This window comes from Anomaloglossus baeobatrachus, chromosome 1 (genome assembly GCF_048569485.1).
Source record: "Anomaloglossus baeobatrachus isolate aAnoBae1 chromosome 1, aAnoBae1.hap1, whole genome shotgun sequence".
NCBI lineage: Eukaryota > Metazoa > Chordata > Amphibia > Anura > Aromobatidae > Anomaloglossus > Anomaloglossus baeobatrachus.
The window spans coordinates 527,258,767-527,274,413 of record NC_134353.1 but is presented as its reverse complement, the minus strand read 5'-3'; the positions used below and the strand labels follow the sequence as shown (position 1 = coordinate 527,274,413).

The window sequence follows — 15,647 nt, the reverse complement described above, 5'->3', positions numbered from 1 at the left end:
TTTTTCCCTCAGCACAAAAAAATTCCATCTCCTGCTTGTATTTTTGTACCCCCTCATATCTAGTTCTCCAAATACAATATTGGCCCCCACATAGCCTTCCATATAGTATAAAGGGTTCCACATAACCCTTCAGATATTAGAATGCATCCCATAGTCCTCCATGAACTGTAATGAATTTCCTAGAGTTCTCCATGAAGTTTCATTCACCCCAGAGTTCTCCATATATTATACTGCACCACATATTCCACAATGTGTTCAAATTCACCCCCATAGTCCTTGTATAAGGTAGGCTACGTAGTCCGCCATATATTTCAATGTACCCCCCACAGTCCTATATGTATCATAACGCAACCACATTAAACTTTATATTTTCTTAAGAACCCCCAGAGGAGCAAGGGGCCGCAGAGGAGGGAGAGCATGTGCCCGAGCCCCCGGTGGATCTACAGCCACCAGAGGAGGAGGAGGAGGAGGAGGAGTACCACCACCCACAGGGGCCACCGGCCGGATCGCCCCCCGGTAATTTTTTAATATAACATTAACGCCATATAAAGTACAAAACAAAAAGCTGTTGAGTACTATAAAGTGTTTTTTGTTATCATAGATGCTAGTCCAGGCTCCATAAGTGAGTCTGTATCGGACGAGGGGGATAACCGTAAGTCATGAATCTCCTACTTTGTAATAATAAGCAGAAATAAAAATTATGATTTATTAATTTTACCATTCCCTCCATAGGCATACCCACTTTGGCCGAAATCATGTCCTCCCAAAGAAGGATTTTGTCGGCCCACAGGAGGCTGATGGCCAGAGTGGAGCGGCATGCGGCGCTGCTGGCCCGTTATGTGGCTGGACAAGGGGAGGGCAGCAGCAACTAACGTTTTTTTTTTTTTGTTATTGTATCCATATTCATGTGTTATAAAAAATTTGAAATTGATATCTGCTGTTTGGTATGTCTCATTGCATAAAGCAAGTTAACAGCTATCACCACTCACAAACTCACCACTCACAAACATCATATTACATGTAGGCATCTGTATAGATGCACCAATCCCATTATCCACGAGGGGGGTGACTAGGCTTTACTGGTTGTTTGCTGTACATGAGTGTGTGGGTTGTGTGGTGGTATGCCAATGAGGGTGGAGTATGGTACAATCTCTGTAACTACCGTGTTTTGCCAGGGCATCACAACCATATGCTGAATTAAGTAACGCAGGCAGCAAGATTGAAACAACATAAATTTATTATTACAATGAAAATATAACAATCAATTGAAATTAATTTCAAATAACAAAACAACAACAATAACAAAATTTAGTGGCCGTCTTCATATTGGTGGACATATTCAGGCCGGGTGGGAGATGACAGTTGGCTTAAAAATGAATCATTTGAATACCTGGGATAATGTGGGGGGGGAAACTGTGGGGGGGGATACTGTGGGGGGGGATACTGTGGGGGGTGGTCAAGCTGCAAGCGTGGTGGATGCATCCTGTTCGGTGTACTTTGCAGGGGCTGGCGAGGAATCCATGTATTAGAATCATGGGACTGGTTCTTCTTGCATATCGTGTCATTGTCATCCAGTTCTCCTCGGCCTGCCTTTCTTAGGACTTCCAACATCAGTCTTTCGGCTTGCTCCCTCTGTGTGGAATCCAATTTGCAGAGTCTGTCCGATGCAAATGCGGCAAAGCTATCGACTGGGGTGCTTTTTGGCTGTGATAGCAGTTGGGTTGCCAAAGAATAAAATTCAGCCGATGTCACAGGGGTGTTGGCCTTCTTTTTGCGTAACTGTCTTCGCCGCATTTCACCAGAGGGTGCAGGTGCCTCATTATCCTCCACAATAGGCTCGCTCGATGTGGTGGGGTTCTCATTCAATTGGGGCCTCACCATATCTGTCTGAGGGTTCTGCGGGAACAGAAAAATAAATGTTAATTAAAAGTCATACATTAATAGTTAGTAAATTTAATTAAAGTGTGACAAAATTGTATTGGAGTGTACTTATCTGAACTGGAAGGGATAACATTTCCAAACTGCACAATAAATCATGGCAACAATAAGTTACTATTTTGTGTTCCTCAATGGCATGTACATAAAAAGTTTGAATACTATGTAACGTGAAGCAAATAAGGTACTTACATCTACAACAGCGGAGGTGTTGTCATCGATCGGGATGTCATCGTTTTCAATGTCTGCTTCCAGGTCTACGTTTCTTTGGTAGGAGCTTTCCATCATTCGTGGTAGCTCCTGGTCCCTTGTGAATTCCAGGAGATTGAAATACCACAAGGGAGAAACATATACCTGGTCAGTGCCGGCCCCTGACTTTTTTGATTTGTCCACCTTATTTGCTTCTTTCTTATATACAGTCCTCAAGCCTTGGATCTTCTTTTTTACTACTTTGACATCCACCGCCTCGCCTCCACTGTGTTTTTTAAAAAGATCCACCAGTTGGGCATAGGCGGCTTGTTTTTTTATTCTGTCTGAATATTCTGTGGATTTGATTCTCCACAAGCAGGGCAGTGATTGATACAAATCCAACAGCTCACGCACAAAGTCTTCTTTGTTATAATAAGCCATCTGAAATAAAGAATGAAAAATTTATATGTAAACATAAAAGAAGTTGCAATAAACCGATCACAATTTTTGGTTATGGTGTGGCAGAGACTAAAATGGCCGCCCCTATGTGTGGCAGAAACACAAAATGGCGGCTGTAGCTGAGAGACAAAAGATGAAAAAAATCCAGCACTCAAAGCATTCAACTGAAATTGTTTTATATTTTATTCATGGATCTGTGTAATTATTAAAGACGTTTTGGTCATCCGACCTTCATCAGTTTACACAGAAAAGGTTCTGTAGACAGTATGTGACATTGACTGCAGACCGGGACGGGCAGCTTTTTCCTCTGGTCCAGCTTTTTCATATATTTCTACAGAACCTTTTATGCGTAAACTGATGAAGGTCGGATGACGGAAACGGCTTTAATAATTACAGAGATCCATGAATAAAATATAAAACAATTTCAGTTAAATGCTTTGAGTGCTGGATTTTTTTCATTTTTTGATCTGGGGTGGGACCCTATCCAAGCACCAGCGACTATAGAAGGAGTGCCACATTTCTATATTTTATTTAATGAGAGACAAAAGAGCCAGCAATGCTAGGATAGGACACATTACAAACAGCACTATGGAGAGACCCCTCTTTAAAAGGCATTATACACGCACAGATAAAAGCCAGCAACTTTAACTCACATAATAACTATTAACATATATCTAACAGCAATCAACTCACATAATAAATATTAACATATATCTTAACAGCAAGAACATTATTCAAAAAAAAGCCCACCCCCCCAACAAGAAAAAAGACCTACCTTTTCAAAGAAGTGTATATCAATGTAGAATCCAAGCGGAATCGCAAATACGATCTCACCGACACTCGACAGCACTGCAAGGATACTCCAGGTGCAACTGCGGCTTCGATCCGAAAAACACACCAACAAAGCGACCGGGTACAATGGACGAAGGAATCAGGGTGGAGACGCAGGTTCTATCTCAAAGCAAAGCGCAAAAGAAGTGACAAAGGGTGGACGCGATCCAAAATTTAACCGCTAGATACGCCCCCTGCATGCCCAATCAGAACGCAGTATTGGCCGCCAATGAAAGCGGAGGGGGGTATGGAAAAGGCGACGCAAATGCACGCCTACGTGACTCACTGCATAATGGGATTGGAATCGTTAACATAGTAGCTGTGTGACAGGGTCCTTATCAATCAGAGCGGAGGGGGTGGAAAAGGCGACGCCCGCCCGGCCGCCCAATCAGAACGCAGTATTGGCCGCCAAAGAAAGCGGAGGAGGGTATGGAAAAGGCGACGCAAATGCACGCCTACGTGACTCACTGCATAATGGGATTGGAATCGTTAACATAGTAGCTGTGTGACAGGGTCCTTATCAATCAGAGCGGAGGGGGTGGAAAAGGCGACGCCCGCCCGGCCGCCCAATCAGAACGCAGTATTGGCCGCCAATGAAAGCGGAAAAGGCGACACAAATGCACGCCTACGTGACTCACTGCATTTTACTACGCCCCTAATGGGATTGGAATCGTTAACATAGTAGCTGTGTGACAGGGTCCCAGCGATTTCAAAGATCGTTATACGGGACGCATGCTCGTTCATAAACTCGTTATGTGTGACACCCAACATGCGATTTCAACAACGACTCATAAACGATCCAGAAAGTGTGACGTAGTAGCGATCTCGTTCACGATCTCGTTATGTGTGACTGGACCTTAAGTCTGGCTATAAAAGATTTTCTTTTATCACTAACCAATGTTTGTCATATAATTATCTAAGAAAATGTAGTTACTGGTAAGGTTAGCAATGGAGGACACCATTGGTAAGGTTTGGAAGCTACAACATAGGTTCATGAAAAGTATGGTAAAGGGATATTCCAATAAAACAAATATTATTCTTAGCTAAATTCAATTTATACAAGTTTCCAATATCAATTTTCCTTTGAATTTTGTTTTTTCTCTTGCTTATACGACTTTGTCCTTATGCAGCTGATATAGTCTGCACTAACTGACTAAAGACAGTTGTTAATTTCGGCACAAATGTTTAGAAGGAATAGCAGAGGAATGGTGCAACAAAAAGACTTAAGAAAAGATGCTGCTTCTTTAATCACCAATTGATGTTTTCTGCTGATTAGATTTTGGTACATAGGGGCCGGACTGTATATTGGGTCTTCTCCCTGTCTGTGTTCCCCTGTCCCCTGCTAGTCTCCAAGGTTTGACTGACATGTCACTGCTTTGAATGACAGTCTTTGAATGACAAGTTCTCTATAAAATTTGGATTCAGCTGACTTTAGTAGCACAAGCATCAGAATTTTTAGCAGATCTCCACAAATTTCACTGGATCTGCCAATATTGTGAATATGCATATCTCATATCTATGACAAGCATTAGGTGGTCCCACTCCTGTCTGTCAGCTATTCCTTCTGATGTCCCCTTCTCAGGCTTAGCTGAGTGTCCATGTCCTGTACATAGAGAGAGGGAAGTAAGTTGTTGCTAAACATTTTGGGTGGTGGCTTTTCTCCCTTAAGAACAAAATTGTATCATCTGGAGACCATTAGATGGTCAGTCGGTTCGGCCGAAATGAGCAGGTTCAGCCTGGCTATTGTAAAGGCTTGTTCACTTTCACCATTCCAAGGCCACCATTGAGTCTCCACCAGTGTCTTTTATTGGCTGCAGCACTGAAGTCATGTTGACATAGTGGTAACTAATTAGTGAGCTCAGCAGCTCGGAGTGGAACATTTAGGCCCCTTTCGCCCATCAGTTTTTTGCCATCAGTCACAATTCATCGAATTTTGAAAAAAAACGGATCCGGCGACTGATGCTGGATTCATTTTTCTTCATAGACTTGTATTAGCGACGGATTGTGACGGATGGCCTCACGTTTCATCCGTCGTACAACAAATCTGTCGAAAATTGTTTGCCGTACGGAGACAAAGGACAAAGTAACGATTTTTGTCTACGTCGAAAAAACGGACAGCGACAGAACCGTTGCCGTACGTCGTTTGATATAATGGAAGCCTATGGGCACAGGATCTGTCGTAATCTATCAAATGACGGAATCCGGCGACGTATTCCATTTTTATTAACTGAGCATGCTCAGATTACGTGTAGAAACACCAACGTCCTATACTTTTAGATTTAGTTTTCTCAGTTCTGTTTTATTGATCTTGGAATACAGATTTCAATGAGTGTCTATAAGATAAGAGTCTATAATAAAGTCCTGTGTGACTAGGAAGGCAGAAGTCTACTAAAACGTATAGCAATCCTATGTCTTAATGTTGCTGTTTGTCTCTTTGCAGAGATAGCCCTGTGGTGAAAGGGAACGCTCTCTTGGCACTTACCGGATTAGCAACCGCTGTGTCTAAATATGAAAGCAGCCTTCCTTCTGAAACTGAAGGTGCCCCCGAGGTGTGTCTCTTTCTGTGTAATTATGAGTAGTTCCATTTGTTTATCTCCTTAAGGGCTCATTTAGACGTCGGTGATTATTCTCATCTTCAAAAAACTTGCCACGGTTCATCAGTGTTTTTGATCATAAGCGGGCTTTACACGCAACGTCATTGATAACGAGATGTCGTTGGAGTCATGGAATTCGTGACGCACATCCGGCCTCGTTAGCGTTGCCGTTGCATGTGACACCGCAGGAACGACCGGTAGCTATCAAAAACACTCAACATATCGTTGTCCAGTCGTTGTAATCCCGATTATCATTGCTGCAGGACGCAGGTTGTTAGACGTTCCTGCGGCAGCACACATCGCTATGTGTGACACCGCAGCAACGTGGAACAACCTCGTACCTGCGGCCGCCGGCAATGAGGAAGGAAGGAGGTGGGCGTGATGTTCAGCCCGCTCATCTTCGCCCCTCCACTTCTATTGGGCGGCCGCTTAGTGACGCCGCTGTGATGCCGAACGAACCGCCCCCTTAGAAAGGAGGCGGTTCGCCGGCCACAGCGACGTTGCTAGGCAGGTAAGTATGTGTGACAGGTGTAAGCGATGTTGTGCGCCACGGGCAGCAATTTGCCTGTGATGCACAACCGACGGGGGCGGGTGCTTTCACCAGCGACATCGCTGTGTAAAGCCCGCTATAGTTTTGGTAAGTGTTAGTTTTTGCCATAAGCGTTTTGGTCATTGTTTCATCAGTTTTTCCATAAAAAGCAGACCGCACTTGGACGGCATCCGAGTGTTATCCATTTTTTTTTCACAGATCCATAGACTTGCATGATCTGACACGCTGATAAATGTTGGACATGTCTTAGTGCTTTTGTGTGGACCACTCTCTCCAAGGAAAAAAATTGGAGATGTGAACTACCCCATAGACTATAATGGGTACCAGTCAAATCTGTGAAAGACACGTATAGAACTCATAAAAGAAAAACTGACGCCTGAAAAGCCCTAACCTCGACACTTGTTAGGCTGGGAGATCTTCTTGTGTGCTGAATATGTTAGTAGAAGGCCACCTGAAGATGAAATGTATTCCCCAGTATGAGTTGCCAGCATGCGGTATAATAAAATTACACTTTTGCTTGTATAGCTGTAATTTATTTTTTTTCATAACGTGCTTTACTGTTTTGCAATAAAAGTCATTACATGCTGCAGTTAATTAAAAATATAAATACAGAAATCTTTATACCCCAGAGCCGTAATGTTAGTAATAAAAATGTCCCATACGTGTTTGGTGTTGTATAAAGCACATGAATTAGATAGGCATTTATAAAGCTTCATGGAATCTTAAAGGGACCCTGAAAAAGCTATATGGTTTGCTTCACTTTAATTTTTTGTGCCTTGACTTTCACGATTTATAACTTTTATTTTTACTTTTTTTATTGATTAGGTCATATGGGGTCTATTATTATGCTGAACAAGTTGTAGTTTTGAATCCAATTTTGCCAGACGATATGATATAGATATAGATATAGATATATTATGTATGTATTATAGAAAAAAATCAAAGTGGAATGAATTTGAAGAAAAACCTGGTATTTCAATGTTTATGGGGGGGTTTTTTTTACATTTTTTCTTTAAATTAACTGAACTTTATTGCACTGATTAGATCTATGATTCTGGAGATCTCAAATTTATCATATATAGCTTTTTTTTTTTTTCTTTTTTTCGGTGTCACTATAAAAAAGGCAGTATTCAATGAACCATAACTTCGATTTTTTTGGGAGTTGATAAGTAGAGCTGTATAACAGCTTGTTATTTTTGCAGTGAAGACTGTAGTTTTTATTAGCATTATTTTGTGATCCAACAACTTTCTGGTATCTTTTCATTATTATTTTTTTGCGGGATGTGAAATAGCAAAGAAACAATGATTTTGCCATTTTGATTTTTGCCTCTGTCAGCATTCACTCTATGGGATAAATATTTTATGTTTTATTTATTCAGACAATTACACAAGAAGCGATACCAAATATATCGATTTTCTTAAAGTAGTTTTTTTTTTAGGTTTTTTTGCTATTTGCATTTGAGGAAAGAGGGGGTAGTTAAAATGTTTATTTTTTTGTTTTTCTATATACAGTATGTATCTTTTTTTTAAAAAAATAAATACAAAAAATATATATATTATTTTCTTTTTGCATTTTAATTTGTGTATTTGCTAGTCTTTCACTGCCAAAAATATATGCAACATCATTACAGCAGCGTTTCATATTTCTAAATATAAGTGAAAGTAGGTGCGTTTGTTAATACATGGCAAAATATCAGCTTCACAACCAGCTGAAATGACTTTACCAGCTATCTTCAAAGCTCTGGTATACACAGTACATGTTATTGCCGTTGTACAGGACTATAGGCACTTGTGTGAAGCACAGGTACTAACAAATACCACCATTTAACTTGTCATCAGAATGGAATAATTGGCATCCTGCGGCCATAAAGCTTTGCATTGTGTACTAAAATGGGCAATCTCCTGTGGGGAACCCTAACCACAGGCTGGGCTTCATCGATGCAGTAATATAGCACAACTAGGGACTTTCAGTAGGCCCCCAGCTGCCATGAGAACCCATCTACATCCAGAAAATGCGTTGGATGCATAAAACCTTCGTTCTTAACTTCTTAAATGCTGCTGTCATGATTGACAGTACCATCTAAGACATTAAATTGCTGCGATCGAAGCTAACTCCAAATGCAGCAGTTACTTTCGGGTGCTGGCTGTATAACACAGGCGACATCAATGAAGAAAAAACAAAAAAAACAGCACTAAATGTGCACTACAGCACTAAAAAGTCCAACTGTACTTATTATAAACTAGAAGGTGGCCCGATTCTACGCATCGGGTATTCTAGAATTTACGTATTGTGTAGTTCATGTATGATCTTTGTTATATATATATATATATATATATATATATATATATATATATATAATATATAGATGTTGTTGTGTGTAGTTACCAAGTGTTTGTGTAGGGCGCTGTACATGTTCTGGATGTTGTCTGGGTGTGATGGGGGGTGAGAGCGGTGTTGTTTGTGTGTTGCGTTGTTTGTGGAGCGCTGTGTGTCTGTAGCGTTGTGTGTGTGTTGCGCGGTTTGTGTGTGTGTGGTGTGTTTTGGGGGGAGGTATGTTTTGTGCAATGTGTGTGTTGTGCGGTATGTGCGTATATTTGTGTGTGCAGCGTTGTCTGTGTGTGTGGGTGTCTGTGTAGGGCAGTTGTTTGTGGTTCCCAGTGTGTGTGTGTGGTGTGTTGTGCAGTGCGCGCGCGCGTGTGTGTTGGGGGGAGGTGTGCACTTCCCATCGTGCTCCATCCCCCATGCAGCGCACTCCCCATCGTGCTCCATCCCCCATGCTGCGCACCTCCCATCGTGCTCCATCTCCCATCCTGCGCACTCCCAAATGTGCTCCATCCGCCATGCTGCGCACTCCCAAACGTGCTCCATCCGCCATACTCCGCACTCCCCATCGTGCTCCATCCCCCATGCAGCGCACTCCCCATCGTGCTCCATCCCCTATGCTGCGCACCCCCCATCGTGCTCCATCTCCCATGCTGCGCACTCCCAAACGTGCTCCATCCGCCATGCTGCGCACTCCCAAACGTGCTCCATCCGCCATACTCCGCACTCCCCATCGTGCTCCATCCCCCATGCAGCGCACTCCCCATCGTGCTCCATCCCCTATGCTGCGCACCCCCCATCGTGCTCCATCTCCCATGCTGCGCACTCCCAAACGTGCTCCATCCGCCATGCTGCGCACTCCCAAACGTGGTCCATCCGCCATGCTGCGCACTCCCAAACGTGCTCCATCCGCCATACTCCGCACTCCCCATCGTGCTGCATCCCCCATGCTGCGCGCTCCCAAACGTGCTCCATCAGCCATGCTGCGCACTCCCAAACGTGCTCCATCCGCCATGCTGCGCACTCCCTATCGTGCTCCATCCCCCATGCTGCGCACTCCCAAACGTGCTCCATCCGCCATGCTGCGCACTCCCAAACGTGCTCCATCCGCCATGCTGCGCACTCCCAAACGTGCTCCATCCGCCATACTCCGCACTCCCCATCGTGCTCCATCCCCCATGCAGCGCACTCCCCATCGTGCTCCATCCCCTATGCTGCGCACCCCCCATCGTGCTCCATCTCCCATGCTGCGCACTCCCAAACGTGCTCCATCCGCCATGCTGCGCACTCCCAAACGTGGTCCATCCGCCATGCTGCGCACTCCCAAACGTGCTCCATCCGCCATACTCCGCACTCCCCGTCGTGCTGCATCCCCCATGCTGCACACTCCCAAACGTGCTCCATCCGCCATGCTGCGCACTCCTAAACGTGCTCCATCCCCTATGCTGCGCACCCCCATCGTGCTCCATCTCCCATCCTGCGCACTCCCAAACGTGCTCCATTCGCCATGCTGCGCACTCCCAAACGTGCTCCATTCGCCATGCTGCGCACTCCCAAACGTGCTCCATCCGCCATGCTGCGCACTCCCCATCGTGCTCCATCCGCCATGCTGCGCACTCCCCATCGTGCTCCATCCCCCATGCTGCGCACTCCCCATCGTGCTCCATCCGCCATGCTGCGCACTCCCCATCGTGCTCCATCTCCCATGCTGCGCACTCCCAAACGTGCTCCATCCGCCATTCTGCGCACTTCCAAACGTGGTCCATCCGCCATGCTGCGCACTCCCAAACGTGCTCCATCCGCCATACTCCGCACTCCCCATCGTGCTGCATCCCCCATGCTGCGCACTCCCAAACGTGCTCCATCCGCCATGCTGCGCATTCCCAAACGTGCTCCATCCGCCATGCTGCGCACTCCCAAACGTGCTCCATCCGCCATGCTGCGCACTCCCAAACGTGCTCCATCCGCCATGCTGCGCACTCCCAAACGTGCTCCATCCGCCATGCTGCGCACTCCCAAACGTGCTCCATCCGCCATGCTGCGCACTCCCAAACGTGGTCCATCCGCCATGCTGCGCACTCCCAAACGTGCTCCATCCGCCATGCTCCGCACTCCCCATCGTGCTGCATCCCCCATGCTGCGCACTCCCAAACGTGCTCCATCCGCCATGCTGCGCCAGCATCAGCCTCTCTACCCGCAGCATCAGCCTCTCTGTCCCCAGCATCAGCCTCTCTGTCCCCAGCATCAGCCTCTCTGTCTCCAGCATCAGCCTCTCTGTCTCCAGCATCAGCCTCTCTGTCTCCAGCATCAGCCTCTCTGTCTCCAGCATCAGCCTCTCTGTCTCCAGCATCAGCCTCTCTGTCTCCAGCATCAGCCTCTCTGTCTCCAGCATCAGCCTCTCTGTCTCCAGCATCAGCCTCTCTGTCTCCAGCATCAGCCTCTCTCCTCCCAGCATCAGCCTCTCTGTCCCCAGCATCAGCCTCTCTGTCCCCAGCATCAGCCTCTCTGTCCCCAGCATCAGCCTCTCTGTCCCCAGCATCAGCCTCTCTGTCCCCAGCATCAGCCTCTCTGTCCCCAGCATCAGCCTCTCTGTCTCCAGCATCAGCCTCTCTGTCTCCAGCATCAGCCTCTCTGTCTCCAGCATCAGCCTCTCTGTCTCCAGCATCAGCCTCTCTGTCTCCAGCATCAGCCTCTCTGTCTCCAGCATCAGCCTCTCTGTCTCCAGCATCAGCCTCTCTGTCTCCAGCATCAGCCTCTGTCTCCAGCATCAGCCTCTCCGTCTCCAGCATCAGCCTCCCCATCCCAGCCTTCCCCAGGATCAGCCTCTCTCCTCCCAGCCTCCTCCAGCACGCCATGCTCCTCTGCCGACACTCACAGATCCGATTGCATACACTCACACACACTCACACACACCCGATCGCATACACTCACACACACTCGATCGCATACACTCACACACACACACACTGACGATATTGCACATACGCGCTCATACTCACAACATCCGGAGATATCACATGCTTCTGGCCATGTGATCCCCCGGCAGGTCCTGGAAGCTCACAGCACAGTATCGCCGCCGAGAAGCAAGCGATATCCCAGGATGTTGTGAGTATGTGGATGCGATGTGATGTGTGTGTGAGAGTGAGTGTGATCTGATTTGTGTGTGTGTCTGTGTGTGCTGTTGTGTGTGCGTGTGTGTATTTTCCGCCGCTGCAGGACCTTGATGTGTGGATGCGATGTGATGTGTGTGTGAGGTGTGTATGAGAGTGAGTGGGAACCGGTGTACACTGGTAACTATGATACACATCGGGTAACCAAGGGACCTTAGTTACCCGATGTGTATAATGGTTACCAGCTTTCACGGCCTCCGTCAAGATCCCAGCATCGCAAGGTTATGTCTGGCGCTGCTGGGATCCTGACGGAGCCGGTGTAGAAGCAAGCGATATCCCAGGATGTTGTGAGGTGAGTGTGAGAGTGAGTGTGATCTGATGTGTGTGTGTGTACTCACCTGGGAATCGGAGCTCCGTGTCAGTTGGGCCAGAGCGAGCGTGCATTGCGTGAGGGGGGCGGGGCCTGCAGAGAGCCGGGGCGAGAGGCCAATCCGTGGGGGGGGCGGGGCCATGGCGAGCCCAGCGGCCAATCAGCTTTGTGTCACCGTAAGGACACAATTTCGGAGCATGACAGACAGACAGACAGACAGAATAAGGCAATTATATATATAGATTTGAGATTTTTGGCAAAAAATTGCAATTTCTTGAGCTACCCCGCCACGTCACAGCAAATCTCTTTGGGGCAGTCTTACGCTAAAATATTTTTATAAAATGTGCCAGACGGCCTCACATATGAATTAGTAGAACTGCTCTTAGTAGCACTCACCTGGTCTATTTCAATCCCGTATCCATGACTGAGTCATGGCTGTGGGCGAGACAGGTCCAAGCAAATGCTGCATGAAGTAAATAGCCTATGGACAGGGCCAAAAATCCCAAATTTATAATAAGTACAGTTGGAATTTTTAGTGCTGTAGTGCACATTTAGTGCTGGCTTTTTTGTTTTTTCTTCATTGAATTGGTCGGTGGCTGACCCTCACCTTCCTATGCACCCCAATTTGGGATGTATTCCACCTGTCTAGAGTTTGGCGGGTTGATGACTGTTTACATTCAGTCATCAGGCCCTGTCCACAGGCTATTTACTTCATGCAGCATTTGCTTGGACCTGTCTTGCCCACAGCCATGACTCAGTCATGGATACGGGATTGAAATAGACCAGGTGAGTGCTACTAAGAGCAGTTCTACTAATTCATATGTGAGGCCGTCTGGCACATTTTATAAAAATATTTTAGCGTAAGACTGCCCCAAAGAGATTTGCCGTGACATGGCGGGGTAGCTCAAGAAATTACAATTTTTTGCCAAAAATCTCAAATCTATATATATAATTGCCTTATTCTGTCTGTCTGTCTGTCATGCTCCAAAATTGTGTCACGGTGACAGTGTCACCGTGACATGTCCTTACGGTGACACAAAGCTGATTGGCCGCTGGGTTCGCCATGGCCCCGCCCCCCCACACGGATTGGCCTCTCGCCCCGGCACCCTGCAGGCATTGGCAACTCGCCCACGCCACGCCCCGCCCCCCTCACGCAATAGACGTTAGCTCTCGCCCCCCCCCCCCCGCATTGCCCGAACTGACACGGTCACGGAGCCACGAATCCCAGGTGAGTACTGTACTCCCCCCCCCCCTTTCCCCCCTCCCCAACGGGAGCCCACATCAGCGTACGCCGCCGCCATATGCTGGTGTGGGCTCCCGTGCGAGCGGGGGACGTGTTGCGCTGGTAACCATGCTTGCATAGTTACCAGTAAATCAAGGTCCTGCAGCGGCGCGACTTCCACACGCACAAACATAACAGCACACACACACGCATACACACACACATCAGATCGCACTCACTCTCACAAACACCTCACACACACCTCACACACACCTCACACACACCTCACACACACCTCACACACACCTCACACACACCTCACACACACCTCACACACACCTCGCACACACCTCGCACACACCTCGCACACACCTCGCACACACATCGCACACACATCGCATCCACATACTCACAGCATCCGGCGATATCGCTTGCTTCTCGGCCTCGATACTGTGCTGTTGTGATCTTCCAGGACCTGACGCAGGATCACATGGCCAGAGGCATGTGGTATGTCCGGATGTTGTGAGTATCAGCGCGTATGTGCGATATCGTCAGTGTCTGTGAGTGGATGCGATCGGGTGTGTGTGAGTGGATGCGATCGGGTGTGTGTGAGTGGATGCGATCGGGTGTGTGTGAGTGGATGCGATCGGGTGTGTGTGAGTGGATGCGATCGGGTGTGTGTGAGTGGATGCGATCGGGTGTGTGTGAGTGGATGCGAGGGGCTGAGGCTGGGGACAGAGAGGGGCTGAGGCTGGGGACAGAGAGGGGCTGAGGCTGGGGACAGAGAGGGGCTGAGGCTGGGGACAGAGAGGGGCTGAGGCTGGGGACAGAGAGGGGCTGAGGCTGGGGACAGAGAGGGGCTGAGGCTGGGGACAGAGAGGGGCTGAGGCTGGGGACAGAGAGGGGCTGAGGCTGGGGACAGAGAGGGGCTGAGGCTGGGGACAGAGAGGGGCTGAGGCTGGGGACAGAGAGGGGCTGAGGCTGGGGACAGAGAGGGGCTGAGGCTGGGGACAGAGAGGGGCTGAGGCTGGGGACAGAGAGGGGCTGAGGCTGGGGACAGAGAGGGGCTGAGGCTGGGGACAGAGAGGGGCTGAGGCTGGGGACAGAGAGGGGCTGAGGCTGGGGACAGAGAGGGGCTGAGGCTGGGGACAGAGAGGGGCTGAGGCTGGGGACAGAGAGGGGCTGAGGCTGGGGACAGAGAGGGGCTGAGGCTGGGGACAGAGAGGGGCTGAGGCTGGGGACAGAGAGGGGCTGAGGCTGGGGACAGAGAGGGGCTGAGGCTGGGGACAGAGAGGGGCTGAGGCTGGGGACAGAGAGGGGCTGAGGCTGGGGACAGAGAGGGGCTGAGGCTGGGGACAGAGAGGGGCTGAGGCTGGGGACAGAGAGGGGCTGAGGCTGGGGACAGAGAGGGGCTGAGGCTGGGGACAGAGAGGGGCTGAGGCTGGGGACAGAGAGGGGCTGAGGCTGGGGACAGAGAGGGGCTGAGGCTGGGGACAGAGAGGGGCTGAGGCTGGGGACAGAGAGGGGCTGAGGCTGGGGACAGAGAGGGGCTGAGGCTGGGGACAGAGAGGGGCTGATGCTGGGGACAGAAGGCTGATGCTGCGGGTAGAGAGGCTGATGCTGATGCAGCATGGGGGATGGATTACAATGGGGGGTGCGCAGCATGGGGGATAGAGCACGTTTGGGAGTGCGCAGCATGGGGAATGGAGCACGTTTGGGAGTGCGCAGCATGGCGGATGGAGCACGTTTGGGAGTGCGCAGCATGGCGGATGGAGCACGTTTGGGAGTGCGCAGCATGGCGGATGGAGCACGTTTGGGAGTGCGCAGCATGGCGGATGGAGCACGTTTGGGAGTGCGCAGCATGGCGGATGGAGCACGTTTGGGAGTGCGCAGCATGGCGGATGGAGCACGTTTGGGAGTGCGCAGCATGGCGGATAGAGCACGTTTGGGAGTGCGCAGCATGGCGGATGGTGCACGTTTGGGAGTGCGCAGCATGGCGGATGGTGCACGTTTGGGAGTGCGCAGCATGGCGGATGGAGCACGATGGGAAGTGCGCAGCATGGG

The 15,647-nt window shown here is 48.8% G+C and overlaps 2 protein-coding genes across 3 annotated transcripts in view; one reads left to right on the top strand and one right to left on the bottom strand.

The window, feature by feature from the left end:
* Window positions 1-15,647, top strand: part of FOCAD (focadhesin) — a 334,145-nt gene that overhangs the window by 221,559 nt on the left and 96,939 nt on the right. For both annotated transcript variants that reach the window (XM_075316251.1, XM_075316242.1), the window contains exon 25: window positions 5,855-5,963. In XM_075316251.1, coding sequence (XP_075172366.1) covers window positions 5,855-5,963 — 109 coding nt within the window. The remainder of the gene's footprint in view (window positions 1-5,854; window positions 5,964-15,647) is intronic.
* Window positions 1,204-3,488, bottom strand: LOC142244089 (uncharacterized). The gene is made up of 3 exons (XM_075316289.1): window positions 3,359-3,488; window positions 2,128-2,565; window positions 1,204-1,896 (listed from the first exon to the last, which is right to left on the bottom strand). The coding sequence occupies exons 2-3, from the start codon at window positions 2,563-2,565 to the stop codon at window positions 1,309-1,311; spliced, it is 1,026 nt and encodes a 341-aa protein (XP_075172404.1). The 5' UTR covers window positions 3,359-3,488; the 3' UTR covers window positions 1,204-1,308.

Bases quoted from the DNA above. Each gene is read 5' to 3' on its own strand.
- LOC142244089 (XM_075316289.1), bottom strand. From the start codon at position 2,565: ATGGCTTATTATAACAAAGAAGACTTTGTGCGTGAGCTGTTGGATTTG. The intron at 1,897-2,127 runs GTAAGTACCTTA...CTGTTCCCGCAG, and splicing joins ACACCTCCGCTGTTGTAGAT to AACCCTCAGACAGATATGGT.